Here is a 15,890-nt window from a genome sequence, read left to right as displayed (position 1 = left end):
GCGAGGTGGCGATGGGAACAAATAAAGGCAGACAGTATGAATTATGTACATGTGTATATATGTATATGTCTGTGTGTGTATATATATGTGTACATTGAGATGTATAGGTATGTATATTTGTGTGTGTGGACATGTATGTATATACATGTGTATGTTGGCGGGTTGGGCCATTCTTTCGTCTGTTTCCTTGCGCTACCTCGCTAACGCGGGAGACAGCGACAAAGCAAAATAAAAAAAAAATATATCCTCAACTACCACATTACTCACCTATGCATTCAAATCACCCATCACTATAACCTGGTCTCATGCATCAAAGCCGCTAACACACTCACTCCGCTGCTCCCAAAACACTTGCCTCTTCCTTCTCATGACCAGTTGCACAGGCACCAATAATCATTCATCTCTCTCAGTTTTACCCATATCAATCTAGTGTACATTCTTACACTCTATCACATACTCTCACAACTCCTGCTTCAGGAGTAGTGCTACTCCTTCCTTTGCTTTTGTTCTCTCATCAAGCCATGACTTTACAAGACATTCCCAAACCACTCTTCCCCTTTACCCATGAGCTTCGTTTCGCTCAGAGCCAAAACATCTAGGCTCCTTTCCTCAAATATACTACCTCTCTCCCCAATCTGAGCCTTCGAGGAGGATGAGCACTCCCCACATGACTCCTTCATCTGTTTCCCCTTTTAGAAAGTTAAAATGCAAGGAGGGGAGGGTTTCTAGCCCCCCGCTCCCATCTACTTTAGTGACCTTCTGCAACACGCAGGGAATGCGTGGGAAGTATTCTTTCTCCCCTATCCCAAGGGAGAGCGACTAAGTATAATAAATAAACATATATGCACCTCTTCATGAGATGAAATATCATAAATGGCAAGTGTTTTAGGAGCAGATGAGAAAGTGTGTTAGCAGCTTTGATGCATGAGACTGGGTTATAGTGTTGGGTGATTTGAATGCAAAGGTGAGTAATGTGGCAGTTGAGGGTATAACTGGTGTACATGGGGTGTTCAGTGTTGGAAATGGAAATAGTGAAGAGCTTGTAGACTTGTGTGCTGAAACAGGACTGGTGACTGGGAATACATGGTTTAAAAAGAGAGATATGCATAATTATACATATATAAGTAGGAGAGATGGCCAGAGAGCATTATTGGATTATGTGTTAATTGACAGGCACGTGAAAGAGAGACTTTTCGATGTAAATGTGCTGAGAGGGGCAACTGGAGGGATGTCTGATTATTATCTTGTGGAGGCAAAGGTGAAGATTTGTAGAGGTTTTTAGAAAAGAAGACAGAATGTTGGGGTGAAGAGAGTGGTGAGAGTAAGTGAGCTTGGAAAGGAGACTTGTGTGAGGAAGTACCAGGAGAGACTGAGTGCAGAATGGAAACAGGTGAGAGCAAATGATGTATAGGGAGTGGTGGAGGAAAGGGATGTGTTTAGGGAAGCAGCGATGGCTTGCGCTAAAGATGCCTGTGGCATGAGAAAGGTGAGAGGTGGGCAGATTAGAAGGGGTAGTGAGTGGTGGGATGAAGAAGTATGTTTGTTAGTGAAAGAGAAGAGAGGCATTTGGACAATTTTTGCTGGAAAATAGTGCAAATGACTGGGAGACGTACAAAAGAAAGAGGCAGGAGATCAAGAGAAAGGTGCAAGAGGTGAAAAAGAGGGCAAATGAGAGTTCGGGTGAGAGACTATCATTAAATTTCAGGGAGAATAAAAAGATGTTGGAAGGAAGTAAATAAAGTGCGAAAGACAAGAGAACAAATGGAAACATCAGTGAAGGGGCTAATGGGGAAGTAATAACAAGAAGTGGTGATGTGAGAAGGAGATGGAGTATAGTATTTTGAAGGTTTGTTGAATGTGTTGGATGAGAGAGTGGCAGATATAAGGTGTTTTGGTCGAGGTGGTGTGCGAAGTGAGAGGGTCAGGTAGAATGCTTTGGTAAACACAGAAGAGGTAGTGAAAGCTTTGTGAACGATGAAAGCTGGCAAAGTGGAGGGTTTGGATGGTACTGCTGTGGAATTTATTAAAAAGGGGGGTGGCTGTGCTGTTGACTTGTTGGTGAGGATATTCAATGTATGTTTGGTTCATGATGCAATGCCTGAGGATTGGTGGAATTCATGCATAGTTACACTGTACAAAGGCAAAGGGGATAAAGGTAAGTGTTCAAATTACAGAGGTATAAGTCTTTTGAGTATTCCTGGGAAATCAAATGGGAGGGTATTGATTGAGAGGGTGAAGGCATGTACAGAGCATCATCAGATTAAGGAAGAGCAGTGTGGTTTCAGAAGTGGTAGAGGATGTGTGGATCAGGTGTTTGCTTTAAAGAATGTGTGTGAGAAATACTTAGAAAAACAGATGGAATTGTATGTAGAATTTGTGGAAGGTATTAAGAGTATATGGTGTGGGAGGCAAGTTCCTAGAAGCAGTGAAAAGTTTTTATTGAGGACGTAAGGCATGTGTATGAGTAGGAAGAGAGGAAAGTAATTGGTTTTCAGTGAATGTCAATTTGTGGCAGGGGTGCATGATGTTTATGGATAGGGTGATTAGAGGGGCGAGTATAAGAGTTTTGGAGAGAGGTGCAAGTATGCAGTCTGTTGTGGATGGGAGGACTTGGGAAGTGAGTCAGTTTTTTGCTGATGATACAGCACTGGTGGCTGATTCAGGTGAGAAACTGCAGAAGCTGGTGACTGAGTTTGGTAAAGTGTGTGAAAGAAAGCTGAGAGTAAATGTGAATAAGAGCAAGGTTATTAGGTTCAGTAGGGTTAAGGGACAAGTTAATTGAGAGGTAAGTTTGAATGGAGAAAAACTGGAGGAAGTGAAGTGCTTTAAATAACTGGGAATGGATTTAGCAGCGGATGGAACCATGGAAGTGGAAATGATTCACAGGGTGGGAGAGGGGGCGAAGATTCTGGGAGCTTGAAGAATGTGTGAAAGGTAAGAACGTTACCTCGGAGAGCAAAAATGGGTATGATTGAAGAAATAGTGGTTTCCAACAATGTTATATGGTTGTGAGGCATGGGCTATAGATAGGGTTGTGCGGAGAAGGGTGGATGTGTTGGAAATGAGATGTTTGAGGACAATATGTGGTGTGAGATGGTTTGATCAAGTAAGAAATGAGAGGGAAAGAGAGATTTGTGGTAATAAAAAGAGTGTGGTTGAGAGAGCAGAAGAGGGTGTACTGAAATCGTGTGGTCACACGGAGAGAATGAGTGAGGAAAGATTGACAAACAGGATAAATATGTCAGAGGTGGAGGGAACGAGGAGAAGTGGGAGACCAAATTGGAGGTGGAAAGATGAAGTGAAAAAGATTTGAGCGATCGGGGCCTGAACATACAGGAGGGTGAGAGACGTACAAGGAATAGAGTGAATTGGAACGAAGTGGTATACTGGGGTCGATGTGCTGTCAATGGACTGAACCTGGGCATGTGAAGCATCTGGGGTAAACCATGGAAAGTTTTGTGGGGCCTGGATGTGGAAAGGGAGCTGTGGTTTCAGTGCATTACACACGACAGCTAGAGACTGAAAGTGAACAAATGTGGCCTTTGTTGACTTTTCCTAGTGCTACCTCACGCGTGCGCAGGGGGAGGGGGGGGTGCCATTTCATGTGTGACGGGGTGGCGATGGGAATGGATGAAGGCAGCAAGAATGAATATGTACATATGTATATATGTAAATGTCTGTGTATGTATATGTATGTATATGTTAAAATGTATGGGTGTGTGGGCATTTATGTATATACATGTGTATGTGGGTGGGTTGGGCCATTTTATGAAACTAACATCTCCCTCGTATGGTCCCACCTCAACATGCTCAGTACTCAGTTCTCTCCAAACCACTCCAAAACTAACCACATTGCCCAAAAAGAAATCAAAATCTTACCCTTGCTTCACTTCAGTAACCTCTACTCAGAGATCCCCCTAGCTCAACAAATATAACACTGATAAAACAAATGTACACTAAAATAACTCAGCAAGCACTATAAAACTGACCTCCCAAATTAGTCTTGAACTTCAACCATTCAAAATTACACCCATCAGAAACCACACTCCCCAGATAAACACAAGTCATGCTCTGTTCTCTGCTCTTGACATCAACCATAACTATAACTTTACAAACACAATTTCAACATATCCCAAGACCCTTCATACCCACAATGCAACCAACATAAGGAAGACATTAAGTACTTACAGCTCAACTCTCCTACATTCTCTGCATCTAAATGCACACACATCACTTCACTTAATGACCTGAGGTCCCAAACAGTAAGATAAATTCAGTTTCTTGAGTGCTGCTTGAGCCTCATACAGATAGAAAGGACTCCCGGGACATGAAGGAAATAAGCACTTTAGTCTAAGCCAGGTACCCAATTTATAGATGGTTTGCACTGAAATAATATGAATTATCATCTAACTGATCATTCTAGATGTGCTTATATGGACAATACCTTAATTCTTTCTGGAAGAGCAGCAATAATTTGTTCTGCCAAGGTCAAGACTCTGCTATCATCTGGAGTGGCCAGACCTGCCATCTCTGAGCTGAGGGATTCCCGACGACTGGCATAGCTGCTATCCACTCCTGCAGTCCATAAGCATTTTTAAGTACACATAAGCATTTTTAAGTACAATCTCCAAACTAATTACACTGTAAACTGATATATATCACTTCCTGTCTCTTCCTAATATATATATATATATATATATATATATATATATATGAAAATTGGGAGATGAATACAATTACTGTACATGCATCAATGCTGGAAACCATATTTATCTTAAACAAATTAAAGTATATATACATACACAAAATCTGAATTAAATGGATGAGAATTTAACCATATTCACTAATGAAAAAGCTATAATGAGACTTCAGTTCCTCATTATCAATAATATCTGATGCGTGTCATCATAATCTGGAACTATACTCAGATGAACAAAACACAAAAGCAAGTGGAAAATAATAATCTCTTCTATATCAAATCCACCATTGTGCATTATGATAAAAAATGAAAAAGTAATGTTAGAGAAAACATAACTAAATATCATTCATGAAAATATAATAAAAAAAATTGCTATTCAAATCAAAGAAAGCTGCTACTTTACATAAAACTACACAAATAACTATTTCTACATTTATTTACATTTATTCACCCTAAAAACTCTGAATACAACAGAACTTTAATAGCAAGACTACTTAGTACTTCTTATCCATCCATCATTACTCCATCAGAGGATATCAAACACTTTCAATCAAATTAGATTATATGATGAAAAGACATAATTCCATCAAATATGAACAAATTTCTATACAATGCACCTTTGTTAAAAGATGAGTCATATAGTTCTTATATATTCATTTAATCCATGACAAAATTTCTCTTCTTTTCTCTGCAGTTTTCCCTATGAGCTAGAGATATATCTAGGAAATATCAAAAGCTAAGACCCTTTACAGCTTTGTATTCGTTTATGAGACAGCAGCCCACTCTCTCCCTCTGTAAATGCCTTATCTGGGTCCATCCATGGCCAATCAGCAACTGCCATCAAGCTGATGTCTCTCATCAACTGCTAGAAGCTTACAAATCATTTTATTTTCAAGGCAAATGGTTGCATCCTAAAAAAGTTGTGACATCTGTTTTCTCGTATTGTATACACAGTAATGGAGTTGGTCGGTGCAACTAATACCTGCGCAAGAGGATTTTTTTTTATTATTATCATACTTTGTCGCTGTCTCCTGTGTTAGCGAGGCAGAGCAAGGAAGCAGACGAAACAACGGCCCAACCCACCCCCATACACATGTATATACATACATGTCCACACACGCACATATACATACCTATACATCTCAATGTATACATATATATACACACAAACATTACATATATACAAATGTACATAATTCATACTGTCTGCCCTTATTCATTCCCGTTGCCACCCCGCCACACATGAAATGATAACCCCCTCCCCCGGCATGTGCATGAGGTAGCACTAGGAAAAGACAACAAAGGCCCCATTCGTTCACACTAAGTTTCTAGCTGTCATGTAATATTGCACCGAAACCACAGCTCCCTTTCCACATCCAGGCCCCACAAAACTTTCCATGGTTTATCCCAGACGCTTCACATGCCCTGGTTCAATCCATTGACAGCACGTCGACCCCGGTATACCACATCGTTCCAATTCACTCTATTCCTTGCATGTCTTTCACCCTCCTGCATGTTCAGGCCTTGATCACTCTAAATCTTTTTCACTCCATCTTTCCTCCTCCAATTTGGTCTCCCACTTCTTCTCGCTCCCTCCACCTCTGACACATATATCCTCTTGGTCAATCTTTCCCAACTCATTCTCTCCATGTGACCAAACCATTTCAAAACACCCTCTTCTGCTCTCTAAACCACACTCTTTTTATTACCACACATCTCTCTTACCCTATTATTACTTACTCGATCAAACCAGCTCACACCACATATTGTCCTCAAACATCTCTTTTCCAGCACATCCACCCTCCTGCACACAACTCTATCCATAGCCCACACCTCGCAACCATACAACATTGTTGGAACCACTATTCCTTCAAACATACCCATTCTTGCTTTCCAAGATAATGTTCTCGACTTCCACACATTCTTCAACACTCCCAGAATTTTCGCCCCCTCCCCCACCCTATGATTCATTTCTGCTTCCATGGTTCCATCCGCTGCCAAATCCACTACCAGATATCTAAAACACTTTACTTCCTCCAGTTTTTCTCCATTCAAACTTACCTCCCAATTGACTTGACCCTCAACCCTACTGTACCTAATAACCTTGCTTTTATTCACATTTACTCTCAACTTTCTTCTTTCACACACTTTACCAAACTTAGTCACCAGCTTCTGCAGTTTCTCACATGAATCAGCCACCAGTGCTGTATCATCAGCGAACAACAACTGACTCACTTCCCAAGCTCTCTCATCCAAAAGAGACTGCATACTTGCCCCTCTTTCCAAAACTATTGCATTCACTTCCCTAACAACCCCATCCATAAACAAATTAAACAACCATGGAGACATCACACACCCCTGCCGCAAACCTACATTCAATGAGAACCAATCACTTTCCTCTCTTCCTACACGTGCACATGCCTAACATCCTCGTTAAAAACTTTTCACTGCTTCTAACAACTTGCCTTCCACACCATATATTCTTAATACTTTCCACAAAGCACCTCTATCAACTCTATCATATGTCTTCTCCAGATCCATAAATGCTACATACAAATCCATTTGCTTTTCTAAGTATTTCTCACATACATTCTTTAAAGCAAACACCTGATCCACACATCCTCTACCACTTCTGAAACCACACTGCTCTTCCCCAATCTGATGTTCTGTACATGCCTTCACCCTCTCAATCAATACCCTTCAATTTCCCAGGAATACTAAACAAACTTATACCTCTGTAATTTAAGCACTCACCTTTGTCCCTTTTGCCTTTGTACAATGGCACTATGCAAGCATTCCGCCAATCCTCAGGCACCTCACCATGAATCATACATACATGAAATAACCTTACCAACCAGTCAACAATACAGTCACCCCCTTTTTTCATAAATTCCACCGCAATACCATCCAAGCCTTGCCGGCTTTCATCTTCCACAAAGCTTTTACTACCTCTTCTCTGTTTACCAAATCATTTTCCCTAACCCTCTCACTTTGCACATCACCTCGACCAAAACACCCTATATCTGCCACTCTATCATCAAACACATTCAAGAAACCTTCAAAATACCCACTCCATCTCCTCACATCACCACTACTTGTTATCACCTCCCCATTAGCCCCCTTCACTGAAGTTCCCATTTGTTCCCTTGTCTTATGCACTTTATTTACCTTCTTCCAAAACATCTTTATATTCTCCCTAAAATTTGATGATACTCTCTCACCCCAACTCTCATTTGCCCTCTTTTTCACCTCTTGCACCTTTCTCTTGACCTCCTGCGTCTTTCTTTATATACACATAACAGCCCATACATGCACATACACACACATATATACATATACACAAATACATAAATATATATACATATATACACATGTACATATTCATACTTACTTGCCTTCATCCATTCCTGGTGCTACTGTGCCCCACAGGAAATAGCATCGCTACTCCCTGCTTCAGATAGGTAGCACAAGGAAAACAGACAAAGAAAGGTCACATTCTTTCATACTCAGTCTCTAGCAGTCATAGTAATGCACTGAAACCACAGCTCCCTATCGACATCTAGGCCCCACAGACTTTTCCATGGTTTACCCCAGATGTTCCACATGCCCTGGTTCAGTCCACTGACAGCATGTCAACCCCAGTATACCACATCATTCCAATTCACTCCATTCCTTGCACGCCTCTCACCCTCCTGTATGCTCTGGCCCCAATTGCTCAAAATGTTTTTCACTTCATCCTTCAATCTCCAATTTGGTCTCCTGGTTCTCCTTGTTCCCTCCACCTCTGACACATATATCCTCTTTGTCAATCTTTCCTCACTCATTTTCTCCATATGCCCAAACCATTTCAACACACCCTCTTCTGCTCTCTCAACCACACTCTTTATTCCCGCACATCTCTCTTACCCTTTCATTACTTACTCGATCAAACAACCTCACACCACATATTGTCCTCAAACATTTCATTTCCAACACATCCACCCTCCTCCATACAACCCTATCTATAACCCATGCCTCGCAACCACATAATATTGATGGGACTACCATTTCTTCAAACATACTTATTTGTGCTCTCCAAGATAATGTTCTTTCCTTCCACACATTCTTCACTGCTCCAAGGACCTTCCCCCCTCCCCCAACCTGTGACTCACTTCAGCTTACATGGTCCCATTAGCTGCTAAGTCCACTTCCAGATATCTAAAACACTTCACTTCCTCCAATTTTTCTCCATTCAAACTTAAATCTTAATTTACTTGTCCCTCAAACCTACTAAACCTAATAATCTTGCTCTTATTCACATTTACTTTCAACTTTCTCTTTTCACATACTTTCCCAAACTCAGTCATTAACTTCTGCAGTTTCTCACATGAATCAGCCACTAGAGCTGTATGATCGGCAAACAACAACTGACTCACTTCCTAGTTCCTCTCATCCCAAACAGACTGCATACTCACCCCTCTCTCCAAAACTCTTGCTTTTACCTCCCTATATTTTGTCATTATCATTATCATTATTATTATCATCATTATGTATTATGTTAAATCACTGTCTCACACGTTAGCAAGGTAGCGCGAAGAAACAGATGAAAGAATGGCCCAAACCCACCCACATACACATGTATATACATAAACGCCCACACACACATATACATACATATACATTTCAACTAATACAGACATATACATACACAGACATATACAGATATACACATGTACCTATTCATACTTGCTGCCTTCATCCATTCCCTCCACCACCTCACCTCACAGGAAATAGCATCACCACCCCATGTGTCTGCAAGGCAGCAGCAGAAAAACAAACAAAAAAAGGCTTCAACAGTTCACATTCAGTCTCTAGCTGTCATGTGTAATGGACCGAAACTACAGCTCCCTATCCACATCCAGGCCCCACACACCTTTCAATGGTTTACCTCAGATGTTCACATGCTCTGGTACGGTCCATTGACAGCACATCGACCCAGATATATCACATCATTCCAACTCACTATATTCCTTGCATGCTTCTCACCCTCCAGCATATTCAGGCCCTCATGGTTGAAAACCTTTTTTACTCCATCCCTCCACATCCAATTTGGTCTCCTGCTTCTCCTTGTTCCCTCCATCTCTGATACATATATCCTCTTTGTCAACCTTTCCTCTCTCATTCATTCCCATATGTCCAAACCATTTTAACACACCCTCTTCTGCTCTCTCAACCACATTCGTTTTATTACCACACATCTCTCTTACCCTTTCATTACTTACTAGATCAAACAAATTCACATCACATATTGTCCTCAAACATTTAATTTCCAACACATCCGCCCTCCTCTATGGCACATGCCTCGCAACCATATAATACTGTTGAAAATAATATTCCTTCAAACATACCCATTTACACTGTCTGAGATAACATTCCCCCTTCCACACATTCTTCATCGCTTCCAGAACCTTTGTCCCATCCCCCATTCTATGACTACTACTTTTGTGGTTCCTTTTGCTGAGAAGTCCACACCCAGACATCTAAAACACTTCACTTCCTCTAAATTTTCTCCTTTCAAACTCACATCCCAACTAACTTGCCCCTCAACCCTGCTGAATCTAATAACCTTACTCTTATTCAAATTTAATCACACACACACTTTTCCAAACTTAGTCCACATCTTCTGAAGTTTTCACATGAATCAGCCAACAGTGCTGTACCATCAGTGAACAACAACTAACTTACTTCCCAGGCCCTCTCATCCCCAACAGACTGCATACTCACCTCTTTCTCCAAAACTTTTGCATTCACCTCCCTAACCACCCCATCCATAAACAAATTAAACAACTATGGGGATCATGCACCCCTGCTGCTGACCGACCTTCAATGGGAACCAATCACTCCTCTCTCTTCCTATTTGTACATAAGCCTTACACCTTTGATAAAAACTTCTTACTGCTTCTAGCAGCTTACCTACTACAGTGTATACTCTTAAGACCTTCCACAAAGCATCTCTATTAACCCTATCATATGCCTTCTCCAGATCCATAAATGCCACATACAAATCCATTTGTTTTTCTAAGTATTTTTCACATATATTCTTCAAAGCAAACACCTGATCCACACATCCTCTACCACTTCTGAAACCACACTGCTCCTCCCCTCTCAATCAATATCCTTTATCCCCTTTGCCTTTGTACAATGGCACTATGCAAGCATTCCGCCAATCCTCAGGAACTTCACCATGATCCACACATACAATGAATGTCCTTACCAACCAATCAACAACAAAGTCACTTCCTTCCTTAATAAATTTAACTGCAATGCCATCCAACACCACTGCCTTTCCGGATTTCATCTTCCACAAGGCTTTCACCACCTCTTCTCTCTTCACCAAACCACTGTCTCTGACTCTCTCACTTCACACACCACCCCGACCAAAACACCCTACATCTTCCACTCTATCATCAAAAACATTCAACAAACCTTCAAAATACACACTCCATCTTCTCACTTTATCACTACCTGTCATCACTTTCCCCTTGCCCCCTTCAACGACGTTCCCATTTGTTCTCTTGTCTTATGCATATTATTTGCCTCCTTCCAAAACATCTTTTTATTCTCCCTAAGAGTTAAAGATACTCTCTCATCCCAACTCTCATTTGCCCTCTTCTTCAACTCTTGCCCCTTCCTCTTGACCTCATGCTGCTTTCCTCCTGGTCATTTGCACTCCTTCATTGCAAGTATCATCCAAACTCCTCTCTTTTCCCTTTCACTAACAAATTTACTTCTTCATCCCACCTCTCACTACCATTTCTAATCTGCCCACCTCCCACCTTTCTCATGCCACATGCATCTCCTGCACATGCCATCACTGCTTCCCCAAATACATTCCATTCCTCACCCACTCCCCTCATGTCATTTGCTCTCACCTTTTGCCATTCTACACTCAATCTCTCCTGGTACTTCCTTACACAAGTCTCCTTTCCAAGCTCACTTACTCTCACCACTCTCTTTTCCCAACATTTTTCTTTTCTGAAAACCTCTAAATCTTCACCTATGCCTCCACAAGATAGTGATCAGACATCCCACCAGCTGCCCCTCTCAGCACATTAACATCCAAAAGTCTTTCCTTTACACACCTATCAATTATATGTGATCTAATAATGCCCTTTGACCATCTCTCCAACACACATATGTATACTTGTGTACAACTCTCTCTTTAGTGCAGGTATTACTAATCATCAGTCTTTTTTCAGCACATAAATAAACAAACTCTTCACCATTTCCATTCACAATACTGAATATCCCATGTACACCAATTATATCCTCAAATGCTACATTAATCACCTTAACATTTAAATCACCCACCACTAATATCCGGCCTCATGCACCAAAACTGCTGACACCATACTCAGTTGCCCCAAAATATTTGTCTCTCATGACCTGGTGCATAAGCACCAATTATCACCCGTCTCTCACCATCCACTTTCAGTTTTACCCACATCAATCTAGAATTTACTTCCTTACACTATCACACACTCCCATAACTCCTGCTTTAAAAGTGCTACTCCTTCCTTAGCTCTTACTCTTTCACCAACCCTTGACTTTACTCCCAAGACTTTTCCAAACCATTCTTTCCCTTTACCCTTGAGCTTCATTTCACTCAGAGCCAGAACATCCAAGTTTCTTTCCTCAAACATACTACTTACCTCTCCTTTCTTCTTATCTTGGTTACTTCCACACACATTCATACACCCCAATTTGAGCTTTCGAGGAGGATGAGCACTCCCTGCTTGACTCCTTCCTTTGTTTCTTCTTTTAGAAATTGAAATACATGAAGGGGAGGGTTTCCAGCCCCCACCTCCCACTCTCTTTAGTTACCTCACTGACCAACCCCTTGGGGAGGATAAACTGCTGGGTGAACTGTGGAATGACTGTTGCAAACACGATTCAAACCTATGTGCTCAAACCCAAACAGTCCATGAATATGTCATGGTCAGCAACGTTAACTGCAACAATATGGAAGTTCATCACTTCGTTAGTCTTTCTTCACTCATCCTCTCTATATGTCTTCAACATTTTAGCACATCCTGCCCAGCTCTCAATCAGGCTGGACTTACTACCATCTCTCTCTTTTATAATGTACTTCCCTACATGATTAACCCACCTCACACCATACACTGTTCTTTGGCACTTGATTTCCATTATGATCATCCTCTTCTTGTCTTTTGAATTCTGGGTCCAAGACTCATATCCTTACATCACTGTTGGGACTGGACTACTTCACTTCTGAAAATACCCATATTTGCCCCAAACTCTCCTTCCACTCACACCTTTATGTATTTGGGACCTTAGCCACACTCTCACCATATGATTTTCTTCAGTCATCTTCCTATGAACCACAAACTACAACTGCTTAATAATCTGCTACATTTTTTAATACCTTCATGCACGAGGGGGTGAGCTATCCTGGTACCCCAAGGCGAATGAGGCATGTCAGTCAGCAGCATATTTGTGATGCTGTTTTTGGTCTTACACTTTTCTTTTTTGTATTCGTTCAAAAATGACTGCTACCTGATAATATATACACTGAATAGTAAATCTTACACCAACATTATAAATACAGAGAATATTTTCAAAATGAGTAATACCATTAACAAACAGCTGTTTCTGTTTTACTTTTTTGCAAGCATTTGTTCATAAATGATTTTTGATCACATTATATATATATCAAATTTTTTACACCAAGATCACCATTATGATGGGAGTCCGTTCACTGCAACTAAAAATGTTTTTCATTGGTATGAAGTGAAGTGAGGGGAAGGAACCCCATCAAACTTCAGTTACGTAGCCAGTTGATGTACAGAAAAATTGTTGCACATATCAAACCAGAATATGCAGCTACAGACTAAAAACAGATTTTCAGTGACTTTTTGAAGTTTTGGACACATACAGCCCCAAGTGTATGCCAAATATTTTGGAAAACATATAATGAAATGTCTCTACAAGAATGTTAAGTGGCGTTGTTTCAATATCTTAAACTACAAGAGAACAATCTAATGTAGTCTAATCCTTTAATGGACAAGACCCTAAATTTTCCCCACATAAAACAATGTGAAATGAGCATCCCTTGTAGGATATCACCCATTAAAAGGTATAATCTTCACAAACCAACCATGCCAGAACAAGAGGATAAGGTATGCAGATGCTCTATATCTCCCATCAGGGTTGAAAATTGCATTACATATCACTAGAATGCTTTATGATTCATGTACAGAGTAATAACATGAAAATGTACGGAATAAGATTTGAGATGCAACAAGGTCACACCCCAACCTTGCTGAATAGTCAAAATATTTGTAATCAATTAGAATGGTTTCACAATTCTATTCATCTTCTAAGCTATGAATCAATGAACTACATTATAATATATAATCAGCTAAATTCAATACTGTAAACCAAAAAACTATCTTCAGTACAGTGATCACTTAAAAGCCATACTGCAACTATATAATATATATGACACTGTATACATCTACCAAAGGAAATAAAACTTCACAGCATGTTCTTAGAATCTACTCAAAATCCATTTCCAAAGTAATAATAAGAGCCTCAAAATCACATAACATAAACATAGTTTCCAATATTAACATTATAATACATTAAAGCTAAAACTCACAATCAGTGGATTCCAGGTTCCAGCATCAAAGTGTCATTTCTATTTTAAACAGTTTACTATTACAGTATCAGACATTCAAAATTGAAAATATTCTTGCTTCTCTGGATACAGAAAAATTAAGGTGTATTATTCTTTATATTCTGAAGTGCAAAGGTGAGTAATGTGGCAGTCGAGGGGATAACTGGTGTACATGGGGTGTTCAGTGTGTAAACGGAAAGGGTGAAGAGCTTGTAGATTTGTGTGTTGAAAAAGGACTGGTGATTGGGAATACCTGGTTTAAAAAGAGAGATATAGATAAGTATATGTATCTATGTAGTGTGAACGAATGGGGCCTTTGTTGTCTTTTCCTAGCGCTACCTCGCACACATGATGGGGGGAGGGGGATGGTATTCCATGTGTGGCGAGGTGGCGATGGGAATGAATAAAGGCAGACAGTGTGAATTGTGTGCAAGGGTATATATGTATGTGTCTGTGTGTGTATATATATGTATAAATTGAGATGTATAGGTATGTATATTTGCGTGTGTGGACGTGTATGTATATACATGTGTATGGGGGTGGGTTGGGCCATTTCTTTCGTCTGTTTCCTTGCGCTGCCTCGCAAACGCGGGAGACAGCGACAAAGCAAAATAAAATAAATAAAAATATGTATGTAAGTAGGAGAGATGGCCAGAGAGCATTATTGGATTACGTATTAATTGATAGGTGTGTGAAAGAGAGACTTTTGGATGTTAATGTGCTGAGAGGTGCAACTGGAGGGATATCTGATCATTATCTTGTGGAGGTGAAGGTGAAGATTTGTAGAGGTTTTCAAAAAAGAAGAGAGAATGTTGGGGTGAAGAGAGTGGTGAGAGTAAGTGAGCTTGGGAAGGAGACTTGTGTGAGGAAGTACCAGGAGAGACTGAGTGCAGAATGGAAAACAGTGAGAGCAAAGAATGTAAGGGGAGTGGAGTTGGAATGGGATGTATATAGGGAAGCAGTGATGGCTAGTGCAAAAGATGCTTGTGGTATGAGATGTGTGGTAGGTGGGCAGATAAGAAAGGGTAGTAAGTGGTGGGATGAAGAGGTAAGATTATTAGTGAAAGAGGAGACAGAGGCATTTGGATGATTTTTGCAGGGAAATAGTGCAAATGACTGGGCAATGTATAAGAGAAAGAGGCAGGAGGTGAAGAGAAAGATGCAAGAGGTGAAAATGAGAGTGAATGAGAGAACTGGGGTGAGAGAGTATCATTAAATTTTAGGGAGAATAAGAGGATATTTTGGAAGCAGGTAAATAAAGTGCATAAGACAAGAGAACAAATGGGAACATCAGTGGAGGGGGCTAATGGGGAGGTAATAACAAGGTAGTGGTGATGTGAGAAGGAGATGGAGTGATGATTTTGAAGGTTTGTTGAATGTGTTAGATGATAGAGTGGCAGATTTAGGGTGTTTACAGTTGAGGTGGTGTGTGAAGTGAGAGGGTTAGGGAGAATGATTTGGTGAACATAGAAGAGGTAGTGAAAGCTTTGTGGAATATGCAAGTCGGTAAGG

The 15,890-nt window shown here is 40.5% G+C and overlaps 1 protein-coding gene across 7 annotated transcripts in view; it reads right to left on the bottom strand.

Annotated features, from left to right (window-relative positions):
* Camta (Calmodulin-binding transcription activator) overlaps positions 1 to 15,890 on the bottom strand; it is a 1,164,029-nt gene that overhangs the window by 174,544 nt on the left and 973,595 nt on the right. For all 7 annotated transcript variants that reach the window (XM_071671358.1, XM_071671359.1, XM_071671353.1 and 4 more), the window contains one exon: positions 4,445 to 4,575. In XM_071671358.1, the coding sequence (XP_071527459.1) occupies positions 4,445 to 4,575 (131 nt within the window). The remainder of the gene's footprint in view (positions 1 to 4,444; positions 4,576 to 15,890) is intronic.

The sequence above is a fragment of the Panulirus ornatus genome, chromosome 16 (genome assembly GCF_036320965.1).
Source record: "Panulirus ornatus isolate Po-2019 chromosome 16, ASM3632096v1, whole genome shotgun sequence".
In the NCBI taxonomy this organism is placed as follows: Eukaryota; Metazoa; Arthropoda; class Malacostraca; order Decapoda; family Palinuridae; genus Panulirus; species Panulirus ornatus.
The sequence above is the reverse complement of the archived record's forward strand: the minus strand, read 5'-3'. Positions and strand labels throughout refer to the sequence as shown.